This window comes from Mandrillus leucophaeus, unplaced genomic scaffold, assembly GCF_000951045.1.
Source record: "Mandrillus leucophaeus isolate KB7577 unplaced genomic scaffold, Mleu.le_1.0 Scaffold113, whole genome shotgun sequence".
In the NCBI taxonomy this organism is placed as follows: Eukaryota; Metazoa; Chordata; class Mammalia; order Primates; family Cercopithecidae; genus Mandrillus; species Mandrillus leucophaeus.
In genome coordinates, this window is record NW_012099543.1 from 5,034,971 (window position 1) to 5,059,715 (window position 24,745).

At 39.5% G+C, this 24,745-nt stretch overlaps 1 protein-coding gene across 1 annotated transcript in view; it reads right to left on the bottom strand.

The window, feature by feature from the left end:
* The window catches only part of MYH15 (myosin, heavy chain 15), a 141,629-nt gene extending 117,198 nt beyond the window's left edge, over positions 1–24,431 (bottom strand). Inside the window, 11 exon segments of the mRNA XM_011995587.1 lie at positions 311–406; positions 920–983; positions 3,553–3,645; positions 5,505–5,598; positions 6,907–6,934; positions 7,567–7,723; positions 9,162–9,305; positions 13,166–13,272; positions 17,828–17,945; positions 17,947–17,976; positions 24,411–24,431. Of these exon segments, the coding sequence (XP_011850977.1) occupies positions 311–406; positions 920–983; positions 3,553–3,645; positions 5,505–5,598; positions 6,907–6,934; positions 7,567–7,723; positions 9,162–9,305; positions 13,166–13,272; positions 17,828–17,945; positions 17,947–17,976; positions 24,411–24,431 (952 nt within the window).
* Positions 24,432–24,745: the final 314 nt, after the last annotated feature.

The following is a 24,745-nucleotide window of genomic DNA, read 5'->3' on the forward strand; positions in this document are numbered from 1 at the left end:
ATACACACACACACACACACACACACACACACACTCTCTCACCCACTCACCTCTGCTGGGTATCCTACCCACTTTCACTCTTCTTCCTTTTGCTACCAAATTGAAAAAGAAGTGTTGCCATTTACTGTCTGTCCATATAAAATTATACAACACTAGTTCTATAATTGGTTCAACTCCCTAAGTTTTAAGGATGAATATACTGAAGTCTAAATAGGCTAAGAAACTTACTGAATAACACTTTTTCATCCCCCAAATATGGCTTATTTTTCTTGTTTTGGAATAACCCTAAGCTCCAGAATCCTACACTTACCATGAAGCTCTTTTTGTCCAGATAGAATTTGATAGAATATGTGGTAGTTCCTCTCTCCAGGCTGCTGGAAAATCACCCTGGACTTTTCAAGAAAATCTGGATGATGAGAAATGAATAAAGATTCATACTTAGGCATTCTTGCAAAATGTAGGACAAAAGTAATCAGGCTGAGTGCAGTGGCTCACAACTGTAATCCCAGCATTTTGGGAGGCCGAGGTGGGAGGAGCACTTGAGGCCAGGAGTTTGAAACCAGCCTGTGCAACATAGTGAGACCCCGTTTCCACAAAGAAAAATTTTAAAAATTAGCTGGGCATGGTGGCACATGCCTGTAGCTGCAGCTACTTGAGAGGCTGAGGTAGAGGATTGCTTGATCCCAGGAGTTTGAGGCTGCAGTGAGCCATGATCCTGCCATGGCACTCCAGCCTGAACAACAGAGTGAGACCCTGTCAAGAAAGAAAAGAAAAGAAAGAAAGAAGGAAGGGAGAAAGAGAAAGAGAGAGAGAGAAAAGGAAAGGAAAGGAAAGGAAAGGAAAGGAAAGGAAAGAAAGAAAAGAAAAGAAAAGAAGGAAGAAGGAAAAAAAGTAATCAGATAGTGCAATGACTACTTACAGATATCAACGTCCACAGATGACAGCATGCCTCTGGCACCAAAGTGCATCCTGATGAATTTGCCCTAGTGTGGACACAGAACACACTCAGACACAGAACACAGTTTCCTATTCAAATTTTCCAAGCACTTGCAATGGCTTCACTATATGTAACTCTCAAAATGACTACTTCCTCAAAAGTAAGAAACAAACAAACCAAAAAAAAAAAAAAACAGAAAAATGCAATGTGGGTTTGAGATGAGATAGCACCAGCTAATATCTGGAGGAAGCCAGAATGATTGTCAGGACTAGCAGTGGTTCTGGCTTGTAGCCCCAAATCTGCTGATTGCTACCTGTGTATTCTTGCGGGCACTGTGAAATCTCTCTGGGCCTCACTGTTCTTATCTAAAGATAATAAAAATATTTCCTCATCATATTTGTTTGTTCATTCACCAACATTCATTGAGCATCTACTGAGATCCAGGTAACCTTCTAGGCACTAGAGATACCACACAAGAAAAATAGACATGGTCCCTACCCTCACAAACCTTATAGGCTAGTGGATAAGCAGTTACTGCAACAGCTCTGACATAAAATCACAAGAAAAGCCAGTATCCTAGAACTTAGAAAGTCAGAGAAAGAGGGGGCATAAAATGGAGTTGAAGAGGTAGACAAACTCCATATCATGTAAGCCATGTAGAACATGGGAAAGGGTAGGGTTTTATTTTTTGTGTGCTTGGGAGACATTGTAAGGTTTTAAGCAGAGGAGTGATGTGATCTAATTTGTTTCAAAGCACACCTTGGCCTAAAGAATAGACAGATACTCTTTCTTCCTTATCAGTGAAAAGCCATAAGGCAGGATCTAGAGGGGCAGAAATGCTGTCCAGAGGTGCCAGCGCCCATGTCAGAATGCCAGATGCAGCTAAGGAGGTGGCACCATCTGGTTGCAGCTAGAGCCTGTGGGATGAGGATGCTGAAACAGGGAGGAAGTCAGCCTGGTGGAGGTTGGCCCATGCCAGGAAGGCACCAGGGCAGGACAGCAGCCTGGCAAGAAGAGGTGAGTAGCTCTGTACAGGGGGATCGAACAGGTACATTAAAATATGTAGGACAGTGGGAGTCACACACACAAACACACATGTATATATACGCATACATACAAACGCGCAGGTACATATATATGTGTGCACATACACATATACAGAGGTATATGTATACATATCTATTTAGTATTAATTGAAAATTTTAACCCAGATTTCTTGATTATTTTGAACTCCTTTTTTTTTTCTTCTCTCTTCTTTCTTTCTTTCCATTGATCCATCTTCATGCTTATTTTTCTCCTCTACTTCTTTCCTTCTGTCTTTCCAACTTTTCTCTCCTTTCTGTTCTCTTCTTCATTGTTTTTTAAGGCAAGTTCCTGCTCTGTCACCCAGCCGGAGTGTAGTGGTATCATCATAGCTCATTGCAGCCTCAAACACCTGGGTTGAAGTCATCCTCCTGCCTCAGCCACTTGAGTAACTGGGACTACAGGTGCACACGACCACTCCAGGCTAATATTTGTGTTTTTAGTAGAGACAAAGTCTCACTGTGTTACCCAGGCTGATCTCGAACTCCTGGGCTCAAGTGATCTGCCCACTTCAGCCTCCCAAAATGTTAGGGTTACAGGCATGAGCCACCACACTTGGCTATCTTTCTTTTTACCTGATGTTTTTCCCTTTCTTCCTTTTATTTTTTCCCTTATCTTTCCTCTTTCCTTTTTAAAAATGTTCTTTTTCCATCCCTCTATTCCTTCCTTTTTCTTCCCTTGCTTTTTTTTCCCCAGCTTTCTATCTTTCATATTTCAGCAGAAAGTCCTTTAGCATTCTAACAAATCCCAAATCTATCAGTTGTTTTATGAACCAGTATTAGTGCCTGCTATGACCAGCCAGACACTGTAAGCACATCTAAATGTGAACAGAGCAGCTCTAAGGCTTTGGATGGAAACTAGCCAAATCAGCATGTGGTTATTATTTAATTATGCCGGGAGACTCAAACAGGAAGCCTTCTGCAAATTTTCTTGTGAATTATACAGTGGCTCCCTGCCACTCATTCTTGGCATAATATGAATTTGTTAAACTAGGTTTAGAAATCCAAATTCTTCCTCTTCCGTGGGAGTTCTAGTTATCAAAAGCTACTTAAAAATACTTTCTCGTCAGACCCCCAAAAAAGTCTTCAGTGAAAAATATTCAGGGGTAAGGAGGCCATAGGCAAGAGTACAAACAGTAATTGTAGTAAGTGAATTAGGAAGTGCCTACTGGTTTAGGAAATTATGAAGGAGAAAATATTTCAAATATGTACAACGTAATAAAATATAAGGCATGATTATAATTTTTTGGGTGAGCTTCTCTACTGGGAGTGGAATTTGAAACTATTAAGATAAATGCTTTTTTCTTGAAATTGACCAAATGGAAACTCTTCAGATGTATATTTATTTATAAAAATTTAATTGTCTTAATGAAATAGATGGTAAATGTTTGTGAGAAATCTAACATTACAAACTTTAATCAAAGAGCTTCTTTGGTGTTCTAGAATTTTTTTCATACCTATGTGCTTACATATGAGTTTTACCATTGCATACAAATTAAATACTTTGATATTATGCTAAATCATGTTACTTACAAAACGAGAGGAGTTGTCATTTCTCAGGGTTTTAGCATTTCCAAATGCTTCCAAGATAATATTCGCTTGCATGATTTGCTCTTCTAACGCCCCCTGAGACACATGAAAGAGAAGTACAGTTGATTAAGCTATTAGTAGAATTCTGTAATGTGGCAAGCCCTCCATCTCCAGGTCAAACCCCATTCTTGCTTTGATAACCAATGGCCAAAACCTGCTTCCAAATTTGGTTATATTATCTTGGAATGAGAAATCAGAAAAACAGTTGGATGACAGAGGCTAACAATATACAATACCCCTATGAATACGTGGGAGTTCATTTATTTGCAATGCTTCTTTTTTGGTTGGCATTGGCCTGAGTGGGAAAAAAAAAATCGTCACCAAATAAAAAAGAAAAACATACCAGCTTATTTACAGACAAATATCATATCATGTATTTCCCCCATCATTAATCTTCCTCTCTTCCCATCTGATCTTTGTACCTGGAAATTTATCCTAGCATAATACAACAGACTCTTGGTGTTATTAAACTACACTTTTGCTTGCTTCTTTTCCTAAGTAATCTAGAGGTTCCCACCAAGTAGTGACTTTTAATAGTATTGATCTTGAATTTGAATCACATGTGCTCAGGTTGATGGGCCAAAACATATCATCGACCTATCTACCATATCTACATGGCTTTGTTGTTTTCCAGTCAGCCTCAAAGACCCATTTTATGGGGGTAACTATATAGTATATGGTATTTAATAATTTATGGATTTATAAATATTATATCCCTTCTTATATCCCTTCTACTATATAATACTCCCCATTTTATGGGGGAACGTATATAGTACATCGTACTCAATAATTTATGGATTTATAAGTATTATATCCCTTCTCAGTAATATGGGTTTACTGTCCTTCAAATAAGTTAGAGAACATTATATATATATGAGCAAAGATTTCCATAGAAGTGTTATATATTATGTATTGTATTATATCATAAAACTCAATGGCTAAACCAAACCATTTAATGCACTCCGAAAAAAAAAACTAAAATGCTTGTAAAAACAAAGTTATAGATATAACTATCTATAAATAAAAGAGTTCAATGATATCCAAAGAAATCAGTAATCAAACTCAGGAATGTGGTCGTTAGAAAAGAAACTTCTATAGTTTAAAAATTGAGCCAGATGACTATTTTAATATATTTCTTACTTTGCAAAAACAGCAAACATCCAGTATCTAATTGAAAAAGCAAAATAATCATGCCAGACATAGAAAAATGAGAGGTCTAACAGCTCAATAACTCATTGATTTTGAGTTCCAGTCAGCATTACCTAATTTTATTTTGCATACCAACGTGTATGGTCTTAGTTATCCTCTAGTTATTATGATGTCCATTAACATGTTAATGGAGCTAAACTAAAATGAACAAGTTGTTTTTTTTTTTTTTTTTTTTTAAATAGGGAAGGCAAAGGTTTTTCTGAACGTGGTATGTGATTAACATTGAGGGGTATGTCCATTAGGCATTTAGAACTTGCTCCAGGAGTTAGGTATGAATGAAGAAAACTTCTATTGGTGCATATTTATGGGAATTTGATATCTCACAGTAGCTAAAGGGATTCAGAAATATCCAAGCTACCGATGACCCTAGACTTTAGGTAAGATGGTTTGAATCTTGAGGACTTAACTTACAGATCCAACAAACAAAGACCAGGCCAGAAAATGCCCCTTTAAGCAGATGTGAAATTGATTATGTAATTAATGTTTTCATGTTATTGTTTGGAGCACTTGATGATCCTCTCAAGGAGCAAAGGAAAGATTTAAAAAAAAAATACTTTTCTATGATTTGCAAATTGTCCTGTGGCACTTGTTGCCTCCTTACTTCCCAAAAGTGGTCAGGACAGAGCCTCCATGATCCAGTGGATAGGGCCACCTCATCTTTTCTGCCAAGCTATATAAACACTTACCGGCTTTTTCCTGGGTTCACTCATGGCTGCTATGGTGGCAAAATACTGGATAATATGTTTGCTGTTCACAGTCTTTCCAGCACCAGATTCTCCTCTGTGATTTGAAATTCAGTGACACAGTTAACTAGTTCTGATTATCAGTGCAATGAAAGAAAGGTAATTTTGATTATATAGGCTATGGCAAGCAGGGAACCTTTTACATAAAAGTAAAGCTTCTGATGGAACTTGAGGACATATTGACATTTAATTGGTTGGGAGAAAGGCAAGGACATTTCAGGCTGGAAAAACAGCATGGGCAAAAATCTGGAGTTAGAAAGATCACAAATTTTGTAAATATTAGGAAGCCTGTTCCTTATGGTCCTAATAACAAAGAGTAGGAAAGCGCCTCTTCTAACTAGACAAGGCTCCTCATTACCAGCTGTTCAAGAGATTTTCACATATGAAGGCTACCATACAGCCAAGTCCAACCCTCTTCTCAGAAAAAGGCTACCAATTACTTCACCAGGCAGTTGGGCTTTAGGCTTTACCTTACCTTTGACAACCAGCTAACTTTGTAATGTGGGAAGAGCACAGTGGTAAATCTATGGCCTCTTCAACATAAGCATCATTGAACCAAGGCCTGCCTGCCTTTATCTATACAAAACTCCAGAAAATAGTTTATCATCTCTATGAAAGTCTGAACTCCAACTGTTCATCTAGCTCTAAAATTCTGAGACCTTATGATTTCTCCTGGGATAACTGAAGCCAATGGAGAGCCCAATGTACAAGATGGTATCATCATCATTGCATGGGAAGGTAAAGGACTTTAGCACTTCACAGCCCCTTGAGTCTCAGTCACCATGCTGACACTTTACCTGGCCGGCCAGTGCTCTTTTCATCAAAACTCACATACAATAAGATACCACTGTGACCCTTCCTTCTATCCTTTTCACTCCCTTTCTTATTTCTCTAAATGTCACCATCTTTTAGTTTTCACTGCTTCATGTACTTTGGCCTGCCCCAATCTGGCTGCCCACAACTGCTTCTTAAATGTTCCATGGGCATACCTACTGGACATTCAGCCCCTCTGCTTAGCCAGTCCAGAGGCTTTTGAAGGTGACCATTTGGGACAGTGTAGCTCTCTTAATCATCAAGAAAGTAATTAAGATCAGCTCATGCACTATTTCTAAAGGATCTCTGAAAATGAGGGAGGCAGACTAGCTGACACCATATTTGGAGTCATCACTGACTAAAGCACAATGACAATTTCCTGAGTATCTTTTTCTTACCTCAAAGGTATTGCACCTAAAGGGCAATTAATTTAAAGATAGTGAATCAAAGTTTTATTCCCAGTGAAATGGAGGTATCTATTTCCACTGAAACTTACTTCAGGCCAAAAAAGAAAAACAAGGCAAACACTTACGTAAAGAGTATAGACTGATTTTCTCGATCTACAAAAGAAAGAAAAATGCCAGAATATTCGAGGATTATGTATTAGTATGAACTTATTCAAAATTTCCCTAGCTACAATTTGAAATCAGACACAAGGGAAAGGATTAGCATCATTTATAGTTAGAAAAACATAGCACTCAAATGGTACAGAGTAAAATCGATTTTCTCTTGCCCCTATGTATGTCAGTCATAAGAGCACATAAATTAAAGGCCTATTTCTTTGCTCTACATACAAATGGTAACCAACTAATGATTGAGATTCTTGACACTTTAAGCCTTTTAAGAATCATTGTGTAATAATATCTATAGAATAACTTCTTTGTGCCAGACACTAGAGCAGATGCTTTATATAATAAAGGCTAACATCTACAGGGGGCTTACTCTGGGCCAGCCACTGGGCCGAGCACTTTAAATGCATTATCTCACTTTGATGTACAAACTAATCGGCCCAATAACCCTAGGAGGTAGGTACTATTTTGCCCACATTTTATCTAGAAGGAAACAGAGGCTTCAAGTGATTAGCTAACTGTAAAGGCCATGCTCCACTCACAATGCCTAAGTGCCTCTTAGGCACATAGAAAAAAAGTAGATCAGATATTTTTACTTTTCATTTTGTAGGGCAGCTACTCACTGTGAAGCATGTCCTGAAAGGCATTATTGGCAACAGCAAAGATGTGAGGGGGAGCCTCTGATCGCCTCTTCCCTTTGTAGGCGGCCACGACTTCTTTCTTATACAAGGGAAGCCATTTGTAAGGGTTTATGGTCACACAGAAGAGACCTGAATATGTCTGAGGGAAGATCAGAAAAGATTTCAGAAACTAGATTAGAAATACTTCCAGGTTTGTCAGCTCTTCCACTGTCAAGTAACATTTGCTCAAATGTTACTTATAAAGGAACTCAGAGGAGAGTTTTTGGAATCATGTAGAGACGGGACTTCTAACAAGAAGAGACAGAACCAGGTTAGAGTAACATCAGGACCTGGGATTACCTCTCTCCTGGGAGACCTGCTAATTACTAACAAGTCTGACACATGGAGCTTCTGAAGACAGAGAGGACCCTAATGGTAGGACTGCAGAGATTTCAGTAACCAGCCATCAGGCATTTGAGGCCAGAGGGGATTCTCTGCCTCAGCAAGATTAGGGGCTTGATTTTTAGGGCACTGAGAAGGAATAGCTCATGTGGGTCACTCAGTCACTGAAGGGGTTGAATTATGGCCCCTAAATAGATATGTTTATGTCCTATTCTCCAGAGCCTGTGAATGTGATCTTATTTGGAAAAAATAGAGCCTTTACAAATGTAATTAAGGGTTAAGGGTCTCAAGATGATGACATCCAGGTGGGTCTTAAATACAATAACTTGTGTTTTTATAAAAGACACACACAGGAGAAGGTGATGTGACAATGGAGGCAGAGATGGAGTGATACAACCAAAAGGAATGCTAGAGCCGCTAGAAGCTGGAAGAGACAAGGAAAGATTCTCCCCCAAAGGCCTCCAGAAGGAGTGCAGCCCTGCTGATTGGATTTGATTTTGGACTTCTGGCCTCCAGCACTGTAAAAGAATAATTTCTGTTGTTTTAAGCCACCCAGCTTGTGGTAATTTTGTTATAGCACCCCAGGGAAACTAACACAGTTACGTGGTAAATCAGAGAGCTGAGGAGCAAGCTGGTTGCATTCCATGGTTCCTATGGCCATGGGTCCCAGATGCTACATCTTAGCTTAATCTACTCAGCACTGCTTCTGCTGCATAGGTTTTGAGCAAGTCAAAGAACCTGAGCAACCAACCATCATCAATTTAATGATGATGAAGAAATCATCTCACTCATTAATCACTAACTAGGTGACATGCATTGAACTAGGTGCTTTACCTACATTCTTTTATTTAATCCCCCAGGCTCCCATGGAGAGGCAGACATTGTTATCCCACTTTATAGATAAGGCAACTTCAAGAAGTTAGGAAACTTAACAAGCAAGTGACAGTGCTGATGGCTAGTCTGTCAGGCTCCAAGCCTCATGCTTTTAACTAAGGGTGATCTGTGGGAAGGCACATGAATGTTGACAAAATGAAATTGGGGAAATGCTAAGATAAGGTCCCTTCCCAGTAGACATTCCTCAAGGACTATCCCCGTGTGAGCATGCTTAGACTCAATGTGGGAGAGCACCCAGGAGAGACTGGGACGTGCAATCTGAGTGCCAGCATGACAGTTCAGCAGGAAAGCATATTACACACATAGATCATCCACTGGCCATAGCGCCGCTTCAGGGCATGCAGCACGGATGCCTCATTGAGGTGAGTCAGCATTGCCATATCTTCAATCATTTCAAACTCTGGAGGATTCATCTGCTGGATTTTGTCCTCTTTTATGCTCAGACTCTGCAGAGAGAAGAAAAATACACGATATATTCCCCTGTCTCCTATGCTTATTCATTTTCCCATGCATCAGAAAGAATATTCAGACTCAAAAAGAAAAAAATGATGCCTCATTAGGGGATGGGGCCAGAAGAAATTAAGCCAAACTTCATGGAAAAAAGCAGGTGCTCCCTGAAAAAGTCCTCTCTTTCCCTAAAGATGAAGTAAACATAGTATTTTTGTTATATCAAGATTTTCTGTCATGCACTACCCTAATCTTGTGGCTTCTGGCTAGCCCTGATTGCCTCTAAGAGTACATAGATCATATTATGCATGATCTAACCCCCAACTTCCAGCCCTTGATGTCCCAACATACCTTGGAAATTTAGAAGAAGCAGCTTGGAGTGGAGGATTAAGGAGGCAGACCTTTTCCTTTCAGACCTAGTTCAAAACCTGTCTCCTCCCTCAAACCTTCCCAACTACTCCAGCTTATTAGTTTGTCCTCTTTTGTTAAGTCTTACCACTTGTACTATCTTTACATTAATACTCTTGTGTATGTTTTAATAATTGACTATGTTAGACTATTTTCTGGCTAGACTATAAATACCTTAAGAAGGATTTTTGATGTTGTCTTCTTTAATGACATTCAAAAACTTGCACATGCATGTTCATTTTTGATGTTGTTGTCTTAATAACTATAATTATTAAATGCTTAGTAACTATAATCACAATGCTTGGGATATGGTACATAATAAATATTAATATCTTGATGAATATGGATGCATTTCTACTATGAAATACTTTCTTGAGATTCTTCTCACAGGTTTCCTAACACCCTTTCTATACCCCTTTTCCATGATTAATACATATTTGTGTCAATTGATTGCCCCATTTAATCCTAGTTGGTGATGGCTTCTTCCCAAGGCTCTCACACTCTTTACATTCTTGATTCAATTTCTATCCATCTGTCTTCTTTGACATTGTTCTAATAGTAATCCCTCTTCTTTTGAGTCCCTTCACTTTCTGTATTTCAAGGACTCCCCTCAAACCCATGCAGAACGTAATCCTATCTCATACATCTTCAAAAACCTCCCCTTTTCCCTAATTCTATTTTTCTATTTTTTTCATTACCAACTTTCATCAATAAGTAGTACTTTACACCCACTGGATTTATTGCCTTTGTTAATGTTACAAAGACCAAAGGTGATTGGAAGTGTAGTCACTTCTAACATGAGGAAGAGGAATCCTGGAGCCAGGGAGACAAAGAGTAAAGCTGGGGGAATGGGACCTTCATAACATGAAGGAAGAACAAGCAGGACAAAATAAACCACCTTCAGACTCTTCTTTCTACCTCCATTAATGGCTTTCATGCTCTTCTTCGTATGGTTGTAACCACATTATAGTCACAAATCACCTTAAATGCTGTTGAAGGCAAAGTAGTTTGTTTTGGAGAATGTGCTCAGAAGAGCAAGCCTCACATCTGGAGGCCTAATAAAATTTAGTTGGTCATCATTAAGAAAATGAGAAGACAATACATAGACTGAGAGAAAATATGTACAAATAATACATGTGATAAGGGATTTGCATCCAGAAAGTAAAAAGAACTCTTACAACTGAATAATGGAGAGCCAATAGCCCAATTAAAAAAATGGGCAAAGAGTTTGAATAGACATTTGCCTGAAGGAGATAAACAAATGGCCAATATGTACATGAAAAGATGCTCAACGTCATTAGTCACTGGGGAAATGCAAATAAAAATCACATTCAAATACCACTTTATGCCCAACAGAATGGCTGTAATCAAAAAGAAAATAAAATGTGCTTGTAAGAATATGGAGAAAGTTTCATTCTTATATGTTGCTGATGGAAATGTAAAATGGTAGCCACTTTGAAAAGCAGTTTGGAAATTTCTCAAAATGCTTAATACAGAGTTACCATATGATCCAGCAAATGCACTCCCAAGAGAAATGAAAACATGTGTCCCCACAAAAACTTGCACATGCATGTTCATAGAAACATTATTCATAATAGACAGAACATACAAACAACCCAGTGATAATCAACTGATGAATGGATGAACAACATGGTATATCCGTAAAATGGAATACTATTTATCCATAAAAGGGAATGAAATAAATATTTATTCATGTGACAATGTGAATGAACCTCAAAAACATTATGCTAAGTGAAAGAAGCCAGAAACAAAAGGCCACTGATTCTATGCTCCTGTTTATCTGAAATTGCTAGAATAGGCAAATCTATAGAGATAGAAAGTAGATCAGTGATTGCCTGGGGCTGGTGCAGGAGGAAAGAAGGGGGAATGACTGCTAATAGGCACAAGATTTCTTTGGGGGATCTTTTCTAATAAAATATTGTCCCAAGGCTAAATGACCCTGACTGAGTCTCTATTTCTTCGTTTACTGATTTAGGACTAAGGAAAATTTCTTGCTGAATTTTCCCTTGTCCACCTATTTATGTTCCAGTTGAAAAGGACCAAGTTCTTTTCTTAATTTCATGAAGAGTCAAATAACATCTACCTAATTTGAGATTTTTTTACATAACAAATATTGACTGTCAGGAAGACATATGAAAGCATTCTGTGTGGTAGTTTATGAGTGGCTTCCAGAATTTTAAAAATCAGATGGCAACACGTTAGATGGTAAATTGCCTAAAAACAAATAGAGCATTAAAAAGACAAACTTTCTTGATATCAACAATATCTGCTTGTTATAGGATGTGGCTTTTTATGGATTTGGGAAGAGATAGAATTTAAAGGAGTTTAGAGAAGTGAATATTGGCAGGGAATCATCTGTAAAATCTATAAGGAAGCGTTCATTGAAGTAGGATAGAAATGGGGCCCAGCTTATACCATGGGTGGCAGGTAATGTGAAGTCAGCAATATAGGCAAAGGTTCTGAGAGTGAGCTGTCTTCTCAATGTCACCCTGCCTCTCTGAATGCCTTGGTGGCAGGGAGAAGGGGCTGGGGGTATTATGGCTTCACTACACATTTCCTCTGTGAAATAGTCCAGCTTGTACCCCAACACTTGGCATAACCTTTTCTTTCAAAGGTCATAGGTGACCTCCTAATTCTGAAATCCAAGATTTTCTCCAACTCTTAATCTCCTTCTGTAGCATTTGTCATTACTGGCCATTCACCCATCACTTGGTCTCTGTGACACTATGCCATTTTTACTCAAATTATACATCTCATTCTTGATCCTACAAACACAACTTTCTTCATGATTCCTTAAGTCATTATTCATCCCACAGGATACCTTTTTTAAAAAATACTAACTTGAAACATTGATGAAAAAGTGGAAATGGCTGTGAGTTCTGGTCAATAATCTTTGCCACTGGCAATTGTGTTACTCTGATTTATTCACTATTCTTCATTAAATCTTTGATGGTAAGAGGAGTTTTTTTCTGTTTGTTTATTTGTTTTTGGTGACAGGATCTCACTCTGGTTGCTCAGGCTGGGGTGCAACCAGAGTGGGATCCCTGCTCACTGCAACCTCGACCTCCCCAGATTCAGGTGATCCTCCCACCTCAGCCTCCCAAGTAGCTGGGACTACAAGCACATACCACCACACCTGGCTTATTTTTGTATTTTTTGTAGAGACAGGATTTTGCCATGTCGCCCAGGCTGGTCTCAAACTCCTGGGCTCAAGCAATCCGCCCGCCTCGGCCTCCCAAAGTGCTGAGATTATAGGCATGAGCCATTGTGCCCATTGACTTAAGGAGGAGCTTCTTAAAATGAATGACTTCACAGTGAGTCAGTGGTATCTCCTACTCCATGTCTTTAATTAAAATATTATAGAAATAATATATTTAGTTATTTGATAGAGAACATAGTCATCAACACAATGAAATAAAAATTTCTTTACCTTTCCATCTGTTGTCTCAACAATTACTGTTCCATCATCTTCACTCCCTTTTACCACAGCCTCGATATAAGCGTTCTCACCATCAGGAATCCAGCATTTCTTCTTCCCTGTAGAGAAAAAAAAATGGATTATAGCTATAGTACTTACAGAAATATACACTGGACACTTTCATACTGATAGATCTAATCTCATTTCTGCTAAATCGGCTTGTTGACTACAGGAACTTGCAAAGTTAGATAAAATCATGAAAGCTCATCCTGAAGACACACTCACTCACATAATGGCTCTACAGGAACAAGAAACATCTCAGCAAGCGGCAGCTTGGGGGCGCCATAGATCATTTTGCTACAAGAAAGTTACCTCCCAACACCCCTTCCAACCCCAACACTTTCCTCCACTCACACCCCAGGATTTAGGTAACCACCTAACCGCCCTGGTGCTTGCACCCCTTCCAGATTCCCTCCCCAAAAAAACTCATTCAGAAAGGTCAGGGAACAACTAAGTGAAAATTTAGATTAATGGTTACGTTCTTCAGTGTTTCTTTAGACCTCATGTCTAATCTTGGAGTGAAAGTCAGCTAAGTGAAATTACATGGTTGAATTGGCAGGGGGGCAGGTTGAGAAGAGAGAATATGGGTTGTTTATGTCACACAACATAACCAGCTCATATTATTTGCCCCCCATATGTTCTTTTTCTCTCTTCACCTTTCTCACTCCCATACCCCATCCCTAAGCAAAGTAGCCCTCCATAAACTGATTAAACAACAAGAGGTCTGGGGTGAAATGAGCCAGAACTCTTATGAACACCTGAGGCAGCTTCTCTTTCTCTCCCACTTGAAGCAAATAGTGATGATGAATAAAAACTATGATTTTAAGGGCCTGGGTGCAGTGGCTCACATTCATAATTCTAGCACTTCGGGAGGTCAAGGTAAGAGGATATCCTGACCCCAGGAGTTCAAGAGTAGCCTGGGCAATATAGCAAGACCCTTTACTCCCCCAGTCCTGTCTCTACAAAAAAACAAATAAGGCCAGGTGCGGTGGCTCACGCCTGTAATCCCAGCACTTTGGGAGGCCGTGGCGGGCGGATCACGAGGTCGGGAGATCGAGACCATCCTGGCCAACATGGTGAAATCCCATTTCTACTAAAAATACAAAAATTAGCTGGGCATGGTGACATGTGCCTGTAATCCCAGCTACTCAGGAGGCTGAGGCAAGAGAATCACTTGAACCAGGGAGTCGGAGGTTGCAGTGAGCAGAGATCCCACTACTGCACTCCAGCCTGGGTGACAGAGTGAGACTCTGTCTCAAAAATAAAAAATAAAAAAATAAAGATTAGGCAGGTGTGACGATGCATGACTGTAGTCTTAGCTACTCAGGAGACTGAATGAGGACGTTCACTTGAACCCAGGAGTTGGCTCATTTTCCTTTAAAAGTATATATATGTGTGTATATATATGTATATGTAATATATCACACTTTCCTTTTAAAGGAAAGTGAATATTATATATATATATATATATGAAAATGAGCCTTAGTAGAAGCTCACAGAAGTCCCCAGGTCACAGCTACTCAGGTAGATGGGGAAAGCCTTTGCTGAAAAGGGGAAAATGCTAGCCAATGAATGGCTAGGGAAGACACAGGTAAAAACCCCACTATAACCACAGCACTAACAGGTAATGTGAACTCAGTCACCACCATCACCTCTAATATACGAGTCACAAAAGCTAGAGAGGGCTCACTGCTGCAGGACAGATGGTCCTTATTTCCCAGAGGAAGGCAGTAAGACTGGGGAAGGAGTGTGTACAAAAGAGCTGAAGTTGGGCACCATTCGCCCCTTCTTCCACCATGCTTGTTTCTGCAAAGAATTTGGTTGCTCATGACTTTCTTGCTATCAGCGCTGCCTTCTTCGTTTCCCTGATTACAAACAATTCACCACTAAAACTGCTTGGCAAGGGGAGTTTATGTTCCCATCTAGCTGATTGTGCATTTGCTTTCTACTTATCGTTTGTGTTTTAAATACTGGCTTTGCATTGTATTCATTATTTTGGTCCCTTTTTGCAAAAACTGATTTTGCTTTGTGTTATGTCTATGAAAATATGCTTGTTTTTGAAAAGCACCCAGTTAGCATACATTTTTTGTGTATGTTTAAGGTAAAATGCTCTGCATTTTAAACCAAATGTTATCACTTGAAAGAAACTTGAAGGTCACCTGGCACAGACTCTCTCCCTCTGTATCTCTCTCTCTTTTTAGAAAAAGAACCTTGGGAGAAAGATGAAGAGAGTTGCCCATAGTCACATAGCTAATTAGTGGCAGTCACTGTAATAATGTCTCTAGAAATGAGATCATCCACCTCTTGAATCAGTGCTTCTCCATTACAGCCTGCCTCCTCTAACACATGCTTAGCTTTTTCTCCTCCAATTCTTCTTTTCAGGAGTAGGCTCATCGCCTGCCTCATGATGAAGTCTCTCTTTTACTACCCCTGGAAAAACTTAGTAGGGGATAAAAATTATCAGAAATCCTTTCTCATCTGAGGCCCAAACCCTGACAGGGGCATTTTAAAAAATGAAGTAAATGAACTCTGTCAATTTTAATTCCTGGTGTTCATGAATAATGCAGAGCTGGAAATGCAGATAGCAATGGATTTGAGTGAGACAGCCAGAATTTTAACACTGGCTTTGCTTGTAACAAGATATAAAGCCACATGTCGTCATCTCTTTTGGCCGTTCGTATTCTCATCTGTAAAGTAGGCCTTTTCCTATATGATTTCATAGCTTTAGACAATTAAATATCTTTTCCAATATAAAGCTAATATGTGCTTATTGAAGAAAACTTGAAGAGTAATGTATGAAGAAAAGAATGTTTTTAATCACCCATAATCAAACAACTCAGAGATAGCCACTGTTACGTATTTGAAGTATTTCTTTTGAATCGTTTTTCTAGGATATCGATTAAAACGGGGGTAATACTATATTCAGTTTTAGAGTTATTTTAAATAGATTGCTTACATGTTCTAATATAAGAATTATTTACATTTGGCTTTGGACTGGTGTTCTGTCTTAGCTCTAAAACCACTTGGGCTTCTTCACTGACACCCAGGAATTCTAGTTTTCCTTCTCAGGTATCATAATAATACATTATACTTATTTTTGTCACATTTATAGTCTCATTTGGTCCTCACAGCAATGGAGGAAGGTAGACAGGACAAGTATTATCTCCTTTGACAAATGAGGAAACCAGAGCTCAATAAAGTGAGGTGATTTGCTCTAATTACCCAGCCAGAGATGGTCAAGGACAGGGAATTTGAACCCAAGACTACCTGCTAAATACTTGTCATCACACTGCTTCCATTTGACCTGAGTTCAAAAGAGCAAACTCCATTGTCTACCAGCCTGGGAAGACGAACAACTTTTGCTAACACTTGTCTCTTTGCTGCCAGTGCATTTCTATGAGGAAGGATTGTTTGGTCCAAAAAATTAATAGAAAATTATGTACATTGCTATGTTTTAAGTAATTATTTACGGTGCTGACTTTAATAAATGCATCATCCAATTATCTCTAATGCTTAGGCCCAATTTTTTTTTTTCTTCCTGGCACCACTATTATCTTGTCCTCCATTATCTAACTACCTGCGATAAGCCTCTGCATGACCAGTTCTGACCTCAGGGATAGTTCGGTTATTGTTTTTGATTTGATGGATTATAATTAGCCTAAAATCTAATCACAGTCATGAATCCAATGACTGGAAACTGGGAACTGATCCAGGACTGGTCTGTGATGGAAATATAATATCCTCCATAACTGGCTTGAATTATAATTGGTCATATTGAAGTCTAATGTTGACTAATTCTGAATACTAGAACAACATTCAGCAAGTCCTTCTGTTGCACCTACTGAATAATTTTGGATTAAGACATGTAGGTAGCTTGATGCTATATCACACTGTGAATCTGATTTCTACATCTCCAATTAGCTGAAATTCAACACAGACATGTAAAGGTAGCAGGAAAAAGAATAACATTTTAGAGATTTCAATGTAGAACTTAGCCTTTTTTTTTTTTTAAGGCTAAATCCTCATTAACCTTTGTCCATGCCTGTAACTACCAAGGAATTATGAATCAGGGTGAGCAAGTCTCCTAATTATCTTTTGCTTAGTGTTGGCTGAGTGACCCTGCTGACCTAGAAGACCGCCAGAGGCAAAGCTCCAACATCAGAAAATTCTGGAGAGCCAGAGACAACTTCAAAGTCTGCAGCCTTACCAGAGTCTTTCCCTTTCTTCTTCCCCACAATGTACAAACATCACCTACCAGTCTAAGTCACAGGCCCCTCGCTCTACTGTGGCATTCACTGATAACTAAGAGGTTTCTAGGAAAGGCTTTGTCTGTGGCCATTCCTGCAGGTGTCTGTGTTACAACAGGGGCTCCTTGAAGAGAAAACCTGTCTTAGGACCAAGTGTGTAGGGCGCGGGCCTAGGCTGCCTCCCAGCCACCATTCCTACCCTGAATACTCAGAGGCCTTCAATTGCTCAGTTTCCTAGAGGCTGATCACACCCCAAGCAAATAAGTTAGGCTCTAGAACTGATGGCTCCTCTCTATCAATCAAATATCTTAGTCACCACCTTGAAGGAGCAAAATAAAGTGAAGCCAGCAGCCACCACATGTCTCACCGTCCAAGGCTGTGGCCTGTAGTAGAAGCAGCTCAGCTTCGCTTCTTCTGAGGAAGGCTGCGGCTTCTCCAAGCTCTGACAGATCCATCCTTATTAAAGCAATCCACCAAAACAAGGCTAGGCCTAAACGTGAGTAGAAAAGATTCACTCTGGGAAAAAAAAAAAAAAAATTGGTACAGAGAAGAAAAAAGTGGAAATCAAGCTCTAAATGAGCAATCATTCATATACATAGACCAAAGAGTGTTAAGTTTTCCTATTACTACCTGTGCCTCTTCTTTCTCTTTGCTGTGTCTCAAATTTATACAAAATTGGACTCAAGAATATCTGACTCTAGCAGGGCTGACTTACCCACTAGACATAGAAGGTACAGTGCCTGAGGCCCATGGTGCTTTTAGGGGCCCATGAAAATGTTTAATTTATTTTTAAATCAGAAGAAAAGTGTAAGTGTAATATGAATGATACATATTAATGAACAGAGCCTGGATTATATTCATCTTTAGGCCAACACAGTTATGAAATCTGATTTTTAATATTTTTTGTGGAGAAATGGTCCTTAAAGACAGAAGTGCCTATAGTCAGTGAAAGTCATAATGCCACCCTGGGCCATGGAGTTCTGACAGGTGCTAGGATGGTCCAGATAGAGAAACATCAAGTTGCGGACACTAGGCCCTTTCATAGCAGTGGAGAGGTGTTTCGAGGTATCTAATTACCCCCAAGTAGACAGACCGTCATAGACAGAGTATGGTTACAAAGAGAAGTGGTTCACATAAATGTTCAGTAGTAGACAGTAAAGGGATAAAAAGATAAGTATCTTGGCAGAGATAAGTGTCTGGGAGCAGATGATTTACAAAAATACAAGCACAGATGGGCATTTGGGAGACCTGGCCAAGAGCAGTAATGAAGAAGCCCAGGCTGAAGGTGACAAGCAGATTACAGGGTGATGTGAGTGAGGCTGGAGTAAATAAAGAAGTTCATTGGCTCAAGTCAGGCAAGTATCAGTCTTAGAGGGACTGAGTTGCTGGGCAAATTATCAAAGCTGAAGTCATTGAGCACCCACTGTATACCAAACACTGGACATAGTTTATCTTTAATTTTCTCACTTTACATTTGATAATAGGGAGGAGAAGAAATGGAAACTGGGCCTTCATGATCTTAAATGATAAGCTATTATTCTCTCTCTTTGGACAAAAAAAGTCTTCCTCTTCACTCAAGTGTGCAAGGCAAGTGTTACTCGTCCCATTTATAGGTGAGAAGGTAGAGAAGGACTTGCCAAGTTTGCTTAGCTCAGGTGCTGCCTTTGAGGACAGATCAGCACCCACTTCAGAATGAACTGCAATCACTTACTCTCTTGCAATGAACAAATCCAATAAACTAATGTATTTTACTGCCCTTAATCTGCTTTTCTTCTTTGTGGTGGCTTGGATAGGTGTAGTGAGGCCACTTTTAGGATCTAGTTTAAAGGAGTATGGTTTAAAGCAAAGACTAGTGGTCTAGGCTAAGACTTAGTTTTATTTCTGCCAGAAAAGAGGCATGTGACTTGTGGGAAATCACTTAGCCACAGTAGGTGCAGTTTCCTCGCCTGTGTAATGCAAGGACTAGCCTTAATGTACAGGAACATTTCCTGAAGTGGAGAGAAGAAAAGATGCTCAAGAGAAACAACATACATTATGGCCCTCCAGAGTTGGGACTGAAGGTGGCATTTCTCAGGGAAAAAGACAAAACTGATTTTTCTGCGGATAAGCATTCAGATTCAGGTTTTGTAATCATTATAACAGTAATAACATTGTTAGACATTTGAATATAGAAGAACTCAAGATAAAGGAAAGCTCTGAAAGTAAGGCAGAGAAATTTAGAAATAGATGATAGGAAACATCATCAACTCTGTGGGCAGGAGCATGAGGAAAGCAGTATTTTGGGAAAATGGCTCTGGCAGCATATTCTGGGTAGATGGGGATGAGGAAAAGTCGTAGTCAGGGAGACAAGTTGTGAGTCTGGATTTGTGAAAGAATGCACTATATCCTCCTCCTCTCTGTATGTGTGACTTCCTAGTGGCTTGCACTCAGCAGACAGTAGAGCTCAGGAAGTATATTGGGAATATAAAAGATATCCATTAATACACGTGTGTACAAACTTCCTGAAAAGATACCTAAGAAATGGATATCTGAGTAGTGAGAGCAGGAGATGGGTGGGAGAAGGAGAGAACTACCTTTCATTTCATTCCATTCTGGTCAGTCAATGTGTGCCATGTGCTTATATTTCATAATTAACAGATTTTTTACAAGTAGTTCTTATTATAACATCAGAGATGAAAAGATTACAGCAAGACATAGAGCACACAGCTGTGTAACTCTCCCTCCAAGTCTGGAGCATTTAACATATTTAAAAGTATACAAGGAACAGAATATGCAGGAGCAGGCACTAGAAAGTAGGAAACAGTAGATGCCAGGAGTGGGGCAGGCCTGGCCATCATTTGGAGATAGGTAACTGAAGCCAAGAGAATGATTCACCTGAGCAAAAAAAGGATCGAAATCCTTCTTTCTCCTTGGCCCCCTCCAGCATCCATTAACCCCTTAATGTCCTACTGACCTCTGGGTCCCTTTAGGTTCCAGTTGCACGTATGGCTTTACAATTTTATACAATAACACACTTGTCACAGCCCAGTCCTAGCAACATCTTAAAATAGAAAATGAAAGAGCCCAAATGCCCAAAAGAAGTAAACAAATTAACCTTCCCAGCAAAAGAATCAGGAAGCTCTATTTTGTGAATGACAGAGAAACAGAGATGAGTATAGAACTCAAGGTAATTCTCTTAGAAGGAAAAATTCATCTACATGTTGAAAGGAAATTATATTTGAGACTGGTATGCTCGTGCATGTTTATCGGAGGATTCTGACGCCTGTCATAAACACTTGTATCTGATACTGCATATATTTACAAGATAGAAGAGAGCAGGGGGTAGCACTGGAATCCTGGAAGGAGAATAGGAAAGGATAGAGCAGACGGGCTGCATGCACATTGCTGGGAGTACCTCACTCCTAGGACCTAGCTCTGCCTTTGAACATTTAGGAGCTTGATTTATCGATACATACTGGAGCGATTAGGTTCTGGGAATCACATAACTATGCTCAGAAGTGTGCATATAATTCATCACCCAAACCTGGACCTATTTTTTTTACTGGGATTTTTAAGAGGGGATGCCATTAATATTTAAATCAGGACAACAAACTTAATCTAAGACTGACCCAAGCGAATGGGGACATATTGACACTCCACTAATAAGAGAATTGATGACTTGAAATGGTAATTTCTAAACTGACAATGAGTGTACACCTTTTGCATAACTGCAAAGTCCAGGTTACTTGTCTGCATGATCCACAGGGCACATAGACAATATCATCACTATCACAAGGTTGGATTCAGAGAAAGACATTAGATCATCATGTCCATGACATAATTCAGTTTGTAACACAGCAAAATAATGCATCTTGTTCTGTTCTAGAGTTCACCTTTACAGGGACTGAGCACCATATAAGCCATCAGTATCCTGTTTACAATGATAGAGCACAATTTCCAGGTGTATATTAGTTACCAGTTAACAAAGTAAACACAAAGAATGGGAAGCCCTTACAGGGAAGGGAGAGCTGAGATGTAAGATTTTCCTCTTGGCCAAGAAAGAATCATGTTGGTCTCACCTAGCTGCCTTTCACAGTAGCTGAGATAAGACACGAGCCTGGATGACCAACCATTCCTGTCTTCCCGGAACTGAGGTATTTCCCAGGGCTTGAGACTTTCGGTGTGAAAACCAGAAAAGTCCCAGGAAAACTAGAACAAGTTGGTCAACCTACTTTTAAGTGTAGTGCCTGTAGTTCTTTTAGAAATTCAATCACTATTTTGGAAGTCAGCTATTTTTATACTGGTTGTATTTCTGCAGCTGTCCCCCTCTCCCTCCTCAGGTATTTTGCAAACCTCTTTTTGAAAATGTCCTTTTCAAATATAAATGTGAATATATTTATGCAATATAAATGTACTGCCCATCTATAATTGCCCATGTTAGGCCCAGGGGTACAATAATGCGCAGAATAAATACTGTGCCCTCTTACAGTAATAGATTTGAGTAGGGGTAGAAGTTTCTTCTGTTTTGAATTATTATGCATTAGACAAATCTGTAGAGAGAAATTTTCACACTTTGGGGTGGGAGGTGGAGCTGGTTATATGGCAAAGGTCAGAAAAGAAGCCCAGAGGGGGACTGTAGAAGCGAAGGGAAGAGGTGAGCTTGTACAGCTACAACTCCCAACTCACTAGTCTGAGTGGAAACCGTAGGCAGAGTTATGTTTTCTTAAGATGAGAAAACATATTCCTCACATTATTGTTTCACAGGCTCTTCCACTGTCTCATTCTCTGCCCACCATTCCAATGGAAGTGACTCATCCTGGATCCTCCCAATCCCCTATGATAGAACCCTTGGAGTCATCTCAAATTGCTCCTTCTATCTCATGCCACATTCAATTCATTATCAACTTTTATTGATTTTATAATTACCAGTTCTTACCCACTTCTAGTTGACACAGTTTGGAGTGCCTGTTGAGCCCACACTCCTATTAGAAGTGCCTGCTCTCATCCACAGGAATAAGTCAAAGGTAGCCATGTCTGTAAAGTGACACTGGTATCCTGGCCCAGCTTATAAACCAGGCTTCAGTATCTGATCCTGGGACAATCAGAGACAATCAGGGTATCCTGCTGGAATACAGATTTGGGATTTAGATGCCACTCTCCATCTGGGCTCTTTGCTTGAATGGAGTGATGCAAACTTGAGGGCTGAGGTTGGCATTGTGGTGTGGTCATGTGGTGCCACATGCACATTAGTCAGCAAAAGCATCAGCAGAGAGGGAGTCACAAGGATGAGGAGAAGCATCAATAAGGGACCAAAGGAAGAGAGAGATCACTTTCTTATATCCCAAAGACCTTTCCTGGTAATAGTACCTCCTGAGACCGACATTTAATTTCTGCCTTTGATTTCCATAAGCTCTCTAAATGACCTTCCAGTACATTCTAATTTCTTTCCCAACTTCAAATAATGTCAAGTGAATTTGTTATATGCCATCAAAATATCCTTAACTAATGCATTATGTCTCAGTCTTTGCCCTAACACAGTTTCTTCGTTTCTCTCCCTCTCCTAAGATGATGTGAAGATTGTGTATAAAACTCAGCACATTGTCTGGTGCATAGTAAAACCTTAATCAACGTTAACTGTTCTTTTTACTATTCAACAAGCATTTATGCAGTCTTTGAACACTGTGCTAAATATGTAAGAGAGTAGTTTTGCTTTCCAAATTGCTTAGTGAATTTGAGATGTGCAAAACCATAATGAAGGATGGTACCATAGGGAAGTAAAGAGGTAATTCACATAGTGGCAGCTACTAGCTGAGTAGATGGAGGTGAGACAAGGGAATTGTTTATTTGGATGGTGATCACTCCTGAAAGGTCACACTTTCTAGTCCTCTTACCGCTGCCCACAGTAAATCTATCACTCAGCACTCATCTCTTTCAAACAGAGCTAGACAATAAATGTGGGGATGAGGGGGTGCAGAAATCCATATCACCTTGGCATTTCAGTGCCTTAACTATAAGCAGAAACTCAAATGATGTCTATGAAGTAAATTGTTAAAAGAGTTAAACTCTTTTCATGTTAGCAGTCCTGACACATTTTTAAGTTGGTTTCATCATAATTGATTAGATTCGCTTGAGTTCTTTATCAAGGTACGTTATTATGCATGTTTACTTTCAAAGCCTTCTACTGCTGGGAAGCCATGATGCAAGTAATAAGAACAAATATTAATATTCCTTTGGGTAAACAAATACTAAGCATCTTTTGACATAGCCTCTTCCATTATTAAAATTGGAGACAATGCCTGAAAATGAGAATGGATTTATCCAGATGTCAACAGCTGAAGGGAAGAATTATCAAGCACTTAAATGATCCCAAACAAGCTGAAACATATGTCTTAAGGCAGTAAATGAAACACATTTGAGTTACAAGGCCCAGTGAATGCCACAAATCTGGGGAAATGCTGCAAGATGCTCCTAATTAGGGACACTACTGGGTAGAAAAATGATGCTGATGCTTCCTAGTGTTCATGCTGCTGGAATAATCATGTTATGTGCCTTAACTCAGCAAGGTTTCCTCCATAGAAAATCTTATGTGGTTAGTCTTTAGGCACAAATCTAGCACCCCTTAACCAGCTATACTACCTGCAATTTATTTATTTATATGCAGCTTATTTCTCTACAAAAGCAGGGGCTTTAGGCAGGTTTATCTTCTTCAAAGAGGAATGTTAAAAGGTTGAATTACAAACCAAGAGTATTGCACAAATTATCGATTATTTAAAGCATTTACTTCAAAGGGTAATTATTATTACAGCTGCAGGTCTCCAGGCAATGCAGTTTACACTCCTAGATTGTGTTCCCCACTCCCCTCCCACTGGGAAGTGGCTTTTCTTCCCATACCTCCACAGAAACTGTTCCTTCTAATGATCTCCTAAAGACAAATCTTAATTGGGTGCTTTTCAGTCTCTAATCCTACTCACCCTCTCTGCAGCATTTGACATTCCCTGGTTTCTGGGGTCCCTTCTTCTTTTTATTCTCTTTCCCAGTTGTTCATTTACTAATCAAAGGTCCATCCACAATAAAAATTGTGAATATCAATGACATTTCTCTTTTGCTCCCTCGTTTCACTAGTTCCCCTCTCCCAGCTTTTGCTGGCTCTTTAATCCTTTCCAGAACTGCCTTCTCCTACACTTTCCTACCTCCCAATCTCTGATGAAAATGCTGGGTCTTTGCACTGATCTATTCGCTATTGATCCAGAGAAGAACTTCTGATTAAATTCTTTTTTTTTTTTTTGAGATGGAATTTTGCTCTTGT